The sequence below is a fragment of the Megalops cyprinoides genome, chromosome 3 (genome assembly GCF_013368585.1).
Source record: "Megalops cyprinoides isolate fMegCyp1 chromosome 3, fMegCyp1.pri, whole genome shotgun sequence".
In the NCBI taxonomy this organism is placed as follows: domain Eukaryota; kingdom Metazoa; phylum Chordata; class Actinopteri; order Elopiformes; family Megalopidae; genus Megalops; species Megalops cyprinoides.
The window spans coordinates 29,733,535-29,746,321 of record NC_050585.1 but is presented as its reverse complement, the minus strand read 5'-3'; the positions used below and the strand labels follow the sequence as shown (position 1 = coordinate 29,746,321).

At 39.2% G+C, this 12,787-nt stretch overlaps 1 protein-coding gene across 1 annotated transcript in view; it reads left to right on the top strand.

Moving 5' to 3' along the window:
- Window positions 1-9,688, top strand: part of efnb1 (ephrin-B1) — a 76,006-nt gene extending 66,318 nt beyond the window's left edge. The window contains exons 4-5 of the mRNA XM_036525216.1: window positions 3,780-3,914; window positions 6,925-9,688. Of these exons, the coding sequence (XP_036381109.1) occupies window positions 3,780-3,914; window positions 6,925-7,313 (524 nt within the window). The 3' untranslated portion in view covers window positions 7,314-9,688. The remainder of the gene's footprint in view (window positions 1-3,779; window positions 3,915-6,924) is intronic.
- Window positions 9,689-12,787: the final 3,099 nt, after the last annotated feature.

Sequence of the window (12,787 nt, the reverse complement as noted above, 5' to 3'; positions counted from 1 at the left end):
GCCGTGGACAGAACAAATACCCTCCAGCGGAGGCCATCACTCAGCACATACTTAACCCTCAACAGTGTTTTGTCTGATACTTAGCCTCCAATTTAGCCCCCTTCCTTCAAGGATGGTACCAAACAAACAGTCTACATTAGAAATAAGAGATTCCATCAGGACCTGCAAATACGCCCCCCTCTTTGGAGATCTGATAACCCTGAGTCTGAAGATTATTTTCTGTATCAGGCCTGGGGTAATTATTATCGTGACTGGTCTGGCTTATCACACAGAAATACAGGCAAATGACTGAGAAACATTTGCTTTAAAAAGCCTGCAAAGAACGCTGCCATGGTCAGCAGTGAGATAACCAATCATTCTCTCTTATCTTTCAGTCCAAAATGACCCCCCCCCCCCCCCCAACATTCCTCCTTTCTGCTGCTGGAAGACTGCTTCTCACAGTGTTACATCCAGAGTAAAAAATCAGACTCAATATGAATAATGTATATCAATAAAAAGTTGATATACAGTATAATTACTTTAACCCCATTCTGCCACAAGAGCTGGATGTCACTAAGGAACTTGCAGACTTATTTCACATAGGTTTGGACAATTACAAATCAGGCCAGGAGATCAAAATGCATTCTTTTACGTGTAAGCCTTTGGAGAAAGTGATTTTGAAGAGATGAGAAGTCAGTCGTCTGACTGTAATTGAGATAACTGCCCTTTTCACATATATAGAGGAAATATGCAATAATCACTTGCAGCCTGAGTGTAACAGATGGGCTTTTTCTAGTGTTAGACCCATGTCAGATTGAGGTCTCACTCAGTTGCAGAGATGTATAGTATTGATTTCTCAAAATTAGCATTTTCATATTTGGCAAATAGCCCACAAGGGGAGTGCTCAGCCATAAAGCAGATGGAAACAGGAGTGAAATTTAACATTATGGTTGTCAAATGTAGATTGAACCAGTATATAAGTGAAAATAAATGCCTAGTTAACACATGGAACACAGTTGTGCACAGTGTTGGTATTGTCACACCATTAAAGACCCTGCAGACAGACCCTGGAACTGGGGGAAAAACAGACTCTTAAGAGTACTTGAAGGTGTGACTCGACAAACAACTGCCTGACAAAAAATATGAAAAACAGAAAACTGGGGAGAGAAACATTAAAGTGAGGGTAAAGTTCATGTAAAATATATATGAAGCTAATGGTAACGATATTTATAAGCACTTACCCTCAATTTAATGCTTCTCTCCACAATTTTTTATAAACACAGAAGAAGAAAGTTACTCAGCTCCCAACATGCCTCCCAATTTACAATGATATTTATAAGCTTTCCCAATTTAAAATGAAATGTTTCATGTTTTTTTTTTTTTTTCTAACATACCTCTTTACCAGGTCATAAAAGTACATGTCAATAATGCACATAATTCAGACGTTGTTGCTTCTTCTTATTTTCTTCCTTTACTGGTGGAAATGTGAATGTACTAAATTAAAACAAAACAATGAATGGTAACTGCATATGTAGACACATTATTCTACTTTAGCTTGTCAGTTTTTAGTTACTGCACTCAGATTGTGTAAATGCAATTTTAAGTAAACAACACAAACGCAGCTTTTACAATCTGTGTTTGAAAAATGGAGGAATGCATTTTTTGTATGGATTTTCATAAAAACCAGCAACCTCAGAGCATTTCAAAATGGAACCTTGGCACAGTCAACAAGCATCCAATTTCCTGCAGGCATCTCCAAAGCGATACACTTCCTGGCAGTAAACGTCCAGACAGCCACAGCAGATTTTTATTTAGCCAGCATAGTTATCCAGCATGGCAAAAAAACGGCCGTAAAGAACACTTAATAGAAAATCAGACAAGTGATAAATTTAATTAGAGAATGTCTACCCACTTCTTAGTGTTGGTGTGGATGTTACGTCGAATTAAACACATTTGGATTTGGAAACAGAAGCAAACGTAATGCCTGAACAAGTACAAGGGAGTGGGGAAAACACACACACACACACACAGCATTGTAACGGCTTTGGAGATCAGATCAGTCGACACTATATTTTCTACATGTGGTGTCTTGGAAAAAACCATGAACTTGAAACGGAATTGAAGGCTGACGCAAAACACATCTTTATTGTGTTTGGACAAGTTTTAGCCTTCTTCATTTAAGATACCATTTTATTATTGCATAACTTACACTGATGGATTTTAATGACTGGCATCATTCCCCCAAAGCTTTAATCAGGACTGAGAGGAAACTTTTTGTGGTCTGTATGTTTGTACATTCCACAAACAGGAATGCTGATTATTTCCATTGAAGTGGTGGCTTTTTCTCTTCCCCACCAAACATGCTGTACCCTTGAGAAGAAAATGCTTTGCTGTTTTTCTGGTTGTGTATTAACTGACAGACCAATGGACAGCCGCATATCCCCCACCCCCCCCCCCCCCCCCCCATCCCCACCCGCATATAAACACCGGAGACATTCACATGTAAATTGAAACGCACTACAAATGGAAAATGACACTTTCTGTAGCCTTCTGGTTAATTGTCTACAAACAGCCGCCAAGCTTGAAAACCAAACGAACCGCAAGGCTCTTTGCGCTTAAGGTTGAGTAACAAATTTAAGCAATTGTTACATGTTTTTTGTTTCTTAAGAAATTCTTCTGGTGAATGTCAGTGACCACTAAACTGACAGCAGCCCTAGCTTAAATTATCGATTGCTTGATTTTAAGGCCAAAATGCATTGTATATATACACATATAAACACACTTATACAAAGTACCGGTGAAAAGCTTGTACACACCTACTTTTTATTTATTTTTAATTTTTTATTTTAAATTTTTGCACTTTTGAAGTGTTAAACAAGTGCTAAGCAAATCAAAAGGATTTTACATGTTAGATTCTCCAACATAGCTGAACAATATTTCTTTAATTATAATTTTTTGACAAGAAATTCATACATAGGCATCAACTTCACTATTTATTTCTCTGAGAAACTAATTTCAAACATATAAGCATAAGTCTCTCAATAAAAATGTCTTTGAATGCATGTCTCCCATTTTAATGAATGAAGCTTATGGTTTTAATAGTGCCCAACACCTCTGCCATGCAGTGATGTATACTGGAAAAAATATTGTTCCTGGTGTTCCTCTATATCCAACCCCAAGGGACACCTCAATTACAACTACATTCACCACAGTAACATTAGTTCTGTAGAAAAAGCAATTCTTAATTAGTGATTATATTGTGTGCTCTTAAGGTTCATTCCTGAAATCCAACAGATGAATAAATATGTACTGAGCACATTATTCAAGATATCTGTCTGTATTATGGAATTCAAATTAAATAGTCATTTTTGCTTGCTTTCAAAGTTCTCACTGGATAGGGTCAAGAGAAATATACCTAGAGTAAAGACTGGTTGGAGGTTCAGTCACTTTTATTCTCCAGTCTTTAATCAATCCCTCTTAAAACAGTATGTGGCACCCCAGAGTTGAACCATAAAAAATATTAATATCGTAACAATCAGAATTTTTAGTGACAAGTTTAGTGACGGGTTCTCTTAAGAGCTTTGGCAAAGGGTTTCACGTTCTCATTTTATGTTCACCAGGCTATTTATTACATCATGACAGATTATTTGTTTAATGATAACATAATTGGATAAAGTACAGATCACTTTGGTGAAAAAAATAAGGTCATATGTGCTGATAAAACACGGTGACTAATAACCAAGAAATGTTTATATGCCAACCAAAAATGTATTGTTTTCTGTCAATTGTCATCTTTACAGACCCAAATGCTGTTGTCCCAGATCCTGTGATCACTGAACAGCCCAGCAAAGAGCAGGACAATGCAGTGAAAGACTCCACTACCACCCCTGCCAAGAAGAAAGAGAGGGACGGAGCTGTGGAGCAAGGCAATACAGGTGAGGGTGTCCTCTGAAAGAGCAAGTTCACACAAGACTCAGTTTCCCAGAATCCTCCTCTGGGTATGTGAGCAACTGACAAGCTCCCTTTCTAATGTTTACTGGAACTTGGACAAGAAATAATGATGGATAGGCTGTCTGTCACAGGGTTGTGGTGAAGAACACCTGAAACTTGTAGCATAAAAGCCTCTCTATGCTGTTTTCATATGTCCACGCTGACTCACAGATTGTAAGATACTAGTATATAATATTTCTTCAGTCTGTTGAACAATGAAAAATAAGAAACTTATGTTCATGAATTTGATGCTGGTGCTGGTTTGAATACACACATGCACACACATTTTTCATACTGTATTCTTCATACCACCAGCCCTATAGATGATATGGGCTGTTTGTACACTTCTTTTATTCAGAACAGGCAACATCTGGTTTGCTCAATTCAAAGGCAAGAGACAAGAAGGAAAAGAACCAACTTTGCCATTTAAAAAATATTCTATGCTGTAGTCATTTGTGTGCAAAGTTTCTTTTTTTTTCTCTATTATCTGATTTTGAAGAGTTCCGCAGTGTTTGGAAGTGCAGCTTTCATCTGTAAGCAAAATCTCTTTTGATTTGCATCGATCATGTTGCCGCAACTTCAGATTCCCTCCGTTTGATGAGCAGTGACCACAAAATCATCAGATGTGTTTTTTTTTTTCATTTTTTTTGTATTTTTCCTCCTGCACTTTCCCCCTTTTTGAAAAAAAAAAAAAAAAAAAAAAACGTTATGCCATTTTCTGGTCGGACGATGCTGCAATGCCCCAGTTTTTAATTATGGCGAATGCTAATTCAGATAGACATGCTACTCAAGGGCGGTAATGAAAAATTAAAACCATAGCTGCAGCACAGAGATGGAGCTGCTGATAAGATTATCTGAGACTATTAAAACCAGTCAGCAGCACATAAAAAAGAGCAGTGGATTTCTGGCATCCGCACGTTGGATGTATTAATTTGTATATGTTTTGCTTTGGTCTCAGTCGCAAGTTTTTTTTTTTTTTTTTTTTTGGTCAGGCTAAGCGGAAAAATGTTGGAGTTTCTAAAGGGTTATAAAGTCATTTTTCCTGTGAGCCCAGGGCCCACTGAGAGACAAAAACAAAATCAGATGTGCAAAAAAGGGCCTTCCCGGCCCGTCTGGGCCAAGGCCAAGACTCCCACCACGCCGTTTTCTTCCAGTAAGAAGGCCTTGGCAGTCATTTTTCTTGATGCTTTTTGCTTTGAACTATCATTCCTGTCTTGTTGCTTTAAGAAAGCGCAGGGGAAAGGGGAACGCTGCCAGAATTACCTGTAAGGTATGACTCGCCCGGGCTCCCGCGTACCTCAGGGCGGACAGGAATGTAATAAAAGGCACAGCGTTTAGCATGCCTGTCTGCACACCGCCGCAGCTGAACCGGGGCCAAATGCTCACAATGCCTCCATAGTCAGCCAGGACGCCGGACGAAATATGCATGGAATATTGGTAACCATTGCCAACCTGGTCAAAATGTTTTGTGTTACACTCAAGGTGATGCAGCAGGAAAAGTTTGGCATAATGTGGGGTGTTGACGTTTTGCACGATATTGACCACGGCTTACAAGCATGGTGACTTGTGATATGAACAACCTTTGTGTTGCTTCAGCCCAAGGAGTTGTTTTTTTTTTTTTCTTTTTTTTTTTGGTTTGGTTGTTTGTTTCTTTTTAAAGCAGTCCACTTGCTGAAAAGTACAAAACTGGCACGGTGAGTCATCAGACAGTGGAGAAGTAAGATCCATATTTATACATCAGGTGTTTGTGCCCAGTTGCAGTTAACAGCATGGCCTCTGTAGACTCCCGTAAACAGCTTTAAATGGACCAAAACACTGGTATGTGGAGGTGTCACATGCAAAACAGCAATTGAGAGCAACCCTGAAAGTGTAATGTAATATTTAAACTGCGTCAGCGCAAAAGAACACAGATGTACTGACAACCATGTGGAAAGCTAATGTTCCGTGTCTGGAGCACGTCCCGCAACTCATTAACCTGCAGGTGGTCTAACTTCATTAACGTGCAAGAAAGAAGCACCGCACGTCGATGTGCAGCCTTTTCCTTTCGGCTGGCTTGTTTTGACAAGAAGGGAAAAAAAATCAGGCTGGGACAGAAAAGCTGATAAGCTCTATTGCCTTCAACACAAATTCCAATTTAAAGTCTCATATACCAACAAGATCAATAGTGTGTTCCTTTCCATCTGTCTTCTTCAAGAATTTTGTTTTCTTTCTTCTCCTAGTCCTCTTCTAGTTTTTCTCCTTCCTGGAAAAAACAGTGCAAAAACTGTGCAAAACTGTTTAATTCCAGCCTTGATGTTGTTACCTACGGGACTGCTCATGCGCCCATCATTCAGTGACCTACAGAAGAATGTTCACCCTTTATTCAGCAGGACAGCATCAGCTAGGAGGCAGTGTCACCACAATTATAGGGCAAAGATGTAGCTGAGAATAAAGGGAAAGGGAGTGCAGGAGGGACCGCACAGGAAATGGGCATGTCACCCAAATTAGAATCAGTCTCTTCAGTCTCTGTATCTAATGAGGGAGCAGTGTTTTGATTTCCTTTGCACTCCAGACCAGCCAGGTATATACATTTAAATAGTTTCTCTGCCCCAGTACTTATGGGGGCCAGTAACATGTGGCCAAATGTACACAGTTTAATCCTCGCTGAGAATACTGTGCCAGGAAAAGATGAGGTCTCTTTTGAGCAGAGCTGACCCCCCACATGCTCTCTAAAGCCACACACAGTTGACTTACAGTTGGGGAGTCTCTTGGCACCCAAGCGAACCTGTGAAAATAATGGTGACAGTTGTAGCAAGCATGGCTGCACCAGCAAAGCCTGCAAGTTTTCACCCCATTGTTGGAGAAATGATTAGTCCTGTCTTTTCCATTTCGGGATCATTGTGAGCATGGCCTCGTGGGAACAAGGTGGGACGGTTCTTGTGCATGTCTTAACCTGGTCCTCTCTCTGTCTCTCAGACACCATCAACCAGGAAGACAAATCCGACTCAAACTCGGCCGAGGGCATCTTCAGCTCCAAGCCAGCGCTCTTTGCAGCCATTGGGGCGGGCTGCGTCATCTTCCTCCTCATCATCATCGTCCTGATCATCCTGCTGATCAAGATCCGCAAGCGCGCCAGGAAGCACACCCAGCAGCGGACAGCGGCGCTGTCCCTTAGCACGCTCGCCAGCCCCAAGTGCTCCGGCAACGCGGGCTCGGAGCCCAGTGACATTATCATCCCGTTACGGACTACAGAAAACAACTACTGCCCCCATTATGAGAAGGTGAGCGGGGACTACGGCCACCCGGTCTACATAGTGCAAGAGATGCCCCCACAGAGCCCCGCCAACATCTACTATAAAGTGTGAGGAAGACAGTTTATAGAATATTTGCTTTTAGAAAATTCTGGCCTACCTTTTACTGCCTAGACCTTCAGATGTTGATAGACATTTTTGATGCTTAAAACAGTGATGCAGGAAAGATGTGGAAGGTCTATGCGGGCACAGTAGTGGACACTCTTTGATGTTTCTCTGTAGGCCAAAGGCAGGTTGCGCGGGCCTCAACACCTTCTCCTTCTGTTTCTCGCTAAAAGTGTATTCTCCACATTTTCGCTGTTCTGTGTGTCTGGAAGGAAAAGGTGCGATGCTAATGCAGTTAGGCAGTTTTGAAATGGAGCAGCCTGCAGATGAGACACGAACAAGGCGATCTCAAATGGAAGCCCTGAGAATTTTGACCGGTGAGTCACGGACTTCAGAGCTGAAGTGAAGCCTTTATAGATCACTTGTGTACCGGGGCACGGAGCGACAACAAATACCGCAGTGTCATTTTCACTCTCACGCCATGATGTTTTACCTTTAATGTTTTTCTTGAAAGTAACCACTCTCCTCCCGCATCAGTGTCTGCCCATTCAACACCCATTTTTGTTTTATTACCATTAGTTAAATTATGTAATAAATATTTCATTTCCCATTTTTGCTGTCACTTGGAACATTCTCATTCATGGCAATTCCAAGATTGTGTACCTTGCACTTACAACATGCAGTCAAGCTTACATGCTTCACAGATGTGCTGTGTTTCGTTGCAAGCTTTGAGGTTTTCAAAACATATCTGGACATGCGACTGCAGCACGCAGTCAGGAAATTCAGCCGGAACTGTGTGGGCCTCATCCCACATCAAACGTTAAACAGTTGAACAGCTGACAGGCAAACTCGCTGAAGTGTCGCTTGGTCCTGTTAATTAAGATGACAGCGATAAAAGGTTATGATGGATAACCTCTAAAATGACTCAAGAAAAACAGTAAGGTCATGTCTCTAAATTACAGGTCGCTTCTTATCTGAAATCCCTCTGAAATTCTAGGCTGTCTGTCTGGACCCTTGGCTCCAAAACAGCCCAGAAGTACTACTCTTGGTGAGAAAGAATAACAAGATCAAATTTGTTAGACAAAAAGAAACGTGTGGAAGCAATTAAGATATTATCAGAAAGGAGAGCAGATGCTTTCATTTGTACGTTTTTACTTTTTTGGTATCTGCTAGAAAACTAGATGCTTCAGAAGCCAGAGAAATGTGTTGATCCAGTGACATATAATTTTCCTGGCAGTTGTAGGGAGTGTGGTTTCCTCATTCTGGGGAGATAATTGATAAGGGTGTAGGCGATTGTCACATCAATGGGCTGGCTCAGCCTGCTTCAGTGCAGGACTTTGTGACTGAACAAACGGCACCCGTTGCACCAACCAACAATCTGGCGCATATACAGCTGGGAAAAGGTGGCAAGAAATACACGTGTTAGGTGCATCTCTGAAAGTAAAATCATAATGACAAACAGCTCTGATCTTCGTCAGCTCATTGGTGATGTGAGAGAAAAATTTTTAAATCAATTTCCAGCACCTGATTCAAGGCCTGCTTATCCACTGTCAAGGGGTAAAATACAGATTAGCAAGAAACAATATCAACTACCCATTTCTCAAGTCTTACTACAGAAAGGAATTTTATAATATAAAACTTTCTGTATGTAAACATGGGTCTTTTTTACCTCAGGTTTGTTCATATTATCTTCTGTAATCTCACAGAAGTACACCAATGCTGTGTCATTTAAAGCCTAATCTTATCTTTGCCTTTAACAGTCATGCTCTAATGAACCTCTCTTTGTCAGCCCCTGTAATTTCCCTGGTCTGCCATTAGTAACACCATCTGGCTACCTTGACAAAGAAATGACTCTCATTTTCTCCATAGCAGTTCACTGAGGAACATGGGCAAAACCCAAAGTTGAAACTTTCCTCAGATTTTGCTCTATGTCAAACGTTTTAGGTGTCTCCTTTATATTTACAGTCTCCTTGTTACGAGGCAATTCCCCCCGTAAAGGTTTTAGTCATGCAATTCGATTTAATATCGTAAACAAGGCACTGACTTACACATTCATCGCAGCAGTCAGGTAAGGACATGCTTTCACACAAGACTGAAAATAAAGATTTCCCGCTCGGGAAAACCGCTTGACCCATCTGTGAACACACAGAATTTATGGGATTTCAAAGCTTCAGCACAGCTGCATTTTCTGTTGGAACTGTGAATTAACTGACCCAAAAATACTACATTTTAGTTGCATTGGTCGGAGTGATATTGAAATACACTGTCTGAACATACCGATGATGTCTTTGGGAGGAGCCTAGATTTTCTTTTCAGGAAAGGAAAAAAAGAAAAAAACTTGCTGTTCTCTAATATATAATGACAATGTTTGGGAATAGCAAGTGCCACTCCATTCAAAACGTAATATGTGTTAAAATAGAAAAGGAATATCTATTTTTGATATATGTCAAGATGTGTCATATTACAAATATTTCAATTGTTGCTCCTTTCATATGTCATGTTATTTATATATTATAAAGTGTATAAATGAATAGTTTTTGTATCCTATACAACATGATCAAACATTTATGAAAGTGGCAAAAATCTGTAAATTTGTATATATGACCTGTATTTTAGACTAAAATATATTCCTTATATTTTAATATTTTAACATTTATTACTGTTTTGTAAGGGACATGACAAAAACAAAAGTTCAAACATACTAGATACACAGAAACCTACTGAGACATAAAACATACAGTTTTCCATTTTATTCAAAATAACCTAAATATGTTTTCATCTATAGTATATTTTAAAAGGCCCATAACAACACCCTACAGTCTGATGGTATTACACTTTTGATGTCAATTTGCTTCTTTTTTATCATTTTTTGTTTCCTTTTTATTTAGTTGAAAGGCCTGTATTGTGAATTGTTCATTTACAATAAGGTAAAAATTGAAATAATGTAAATATGTGAAAAAAGGTCAATTTAAAAGTTAAATTTATTAGAGCCCCATTTATGAAAAAATATCAAATTAGGTTTTTTTAATGCAGAATTTTTGTAAATAGTTGTCTTTTTTAAAAGACATTTTGTATAAACTTTTGAATTATTTTCTTGATTGCTTTTTTGTTAGTAAAAGAAAGATACACAAATCTCTTAGAACGGGTGTAAAAGTGCCAGATAATGAAACGGAAAAAAAATACAAGGTTCACTACTTCGAAGAGATCGCTCACGTTGTGTCATGAATCGTTTTGTTGGGAGCACATGGGAAGAAATTTGTATTGACACATTTACTTCATTTTCTGTGCATTTGATAAAAGTAAAATGCTCTCTGTATCCCAGTTATCCCTCTATCACTAAAACTGTAGTAGTGAACCTTTTTACAGGTTAAGTGAACAACCAGGGGAGACATCCGTTGCCTTGCAATTGTGAACAAACAAGTGCCACTATGTATTTCACCAGTTTCTTTTAAACATCTGTGTTTATTTTATGAGCTACATTGCTAAAATTTCCATAGTCTGTTGTTGTAGTTTTTACCTCTGCATGGATGGTGCAGCCTCTTGAAGCCAGCTAAATCCTCAGCTAAATCATCTTTGTCAATGTTACAAAGGGAGGGTAATTCTATCTCCAGCTGTGTAACTTAGTTGGACCAGAGGACCAGCACACTTTAAAAATCTCTGGAGAGCTTATGGCTGTAGTAGTAGTAAAAAAAAAAAAAAAAACAACAAGGCCTTGCATGGTTTGTCTCACTTTCCCATTTGCCCTGAGGTGAATTACAGATGACCTCCATGGATCACCACAATATTAGCACAAGCTCTCACTACTGACTAACCCTAGTCCCCAAAGACATTCCCCTGCTGTCAACTGAAGGCTACGTTCTATTAGCCTGCATGACCTATGGTGGCCCATCACTGAAGGAAAAATTAAGAAATGTATTAGTGTTATAATTTGCTATCTTGAAATAAACCACCCCTACAGCTTAACCAGCTGCTGTTTACACCTTCTTGATTTTACTGAATTCTTGGCACAGAAAGAGGCCATCCATCCATCTATTGGTTCACTTTCATCCAAATGAATATTGCCCCTCCAGCACATCTGGTTGCTCACTTTCCCTGGCCTCAGTAATGCTCCATATGTTATTTGATTTCTGTTCATGTTAAAGACACAGTATTATGTTCAATGTACATGTATGCAAACCCAGTGAATTTGTGTTTCTTTGTATCTGCTCCATAAATGTCTTCATTTATTTTTTGCCTTTTTCAAAGCAGCTTTTTCCCAGTTCAGCATAACCAGTTACAATGGAATAATGATTCCATGAGCCAAGTTTGAAAACCTGATATTGCATATTGATAAATAAATTTTTTCCTATGGAATTATGTTCTAAGCGGTCTTCTTTTTTAAGCTGCAAGTGATTACTGTTCCTTCAAACTGTTTAGATCATGTTTTCAATCATTCTGCAAAGAGTATGGGGAAATTAAACATTTTGACAGCTGTTTTTTTCTCAAGCATTGTCATTTCTGATCTTACATTTCCTCTGGATTCAAGATGGCTGTGTATTTATTGGAGTAACAATAAAGCAATCATCGAGAGTTAAGAATGGCCTGACTATGGTCCAGACAAGTATAGCACATTTACTAATTTGTACTAATTCTGATTTGCATCTGCTTAAATTAGACAGTGGAAACAGTTGAAGTACCAGTGCAGTGGGTATCATATCTTGACTATCAAACATTGAACATGGTTGGACTGAATGCTATAAATTGGACTAATTATTAATTAAAATGCAAAAAAAGTCATTAAAATGTTAATTTTGGCAATTACAGCAAAGAGTATAGAGTGAAATTATGAAACTTTCATCCCAGTTAAATACCTGAAAGGCTGTTGCACTAACTCCAGTATCTTTCTTGCTAGTGATTATACAGAAACAGGAAATAAAATATTTGTTTGTCAAGAACTGTTTCAACAGGTTTATTTGGAATGTACAAATGATATGGTCATTTTACCATTTTATTCAGTCATGAATCATTGTCTGGAAAACATAGGAGTGCCATATTTTGGACTTTTCAATAATGGTAATAGATTACATTTTGATGGCAAATGCATTTACCTGGAGATCACTGAACTACATTTCATACATAGAGTCCTACAGTCTGCCTATAAATGAAGCAATCAGCACCATTTAACAAATGTTAGGAGCTTGTACTCTCTTGTGATTTTTGAATGACTCTTTTATTCTGTAGTTCGTTGTTGATCCACCTGGCTCAACAATGCAGAGCTTTGCTGACTTTGGTGGAATCGGATACCGCACACATTCAAGGGTCCTCAGAGGACGGTATCTGAAATCGTCAGCACCCATTCCAAAGCACACAAACTTCTTCTGACAAAGACCAGTCCATCATGCATCCGGTGCAGTGCTTGCCATAACCGAGCAATGTAAGGGCCTCGATCCAGCACTGCCCAACCCAGACTCTGCGGCTCTCACTGGGACCCGGCCTATTTCATT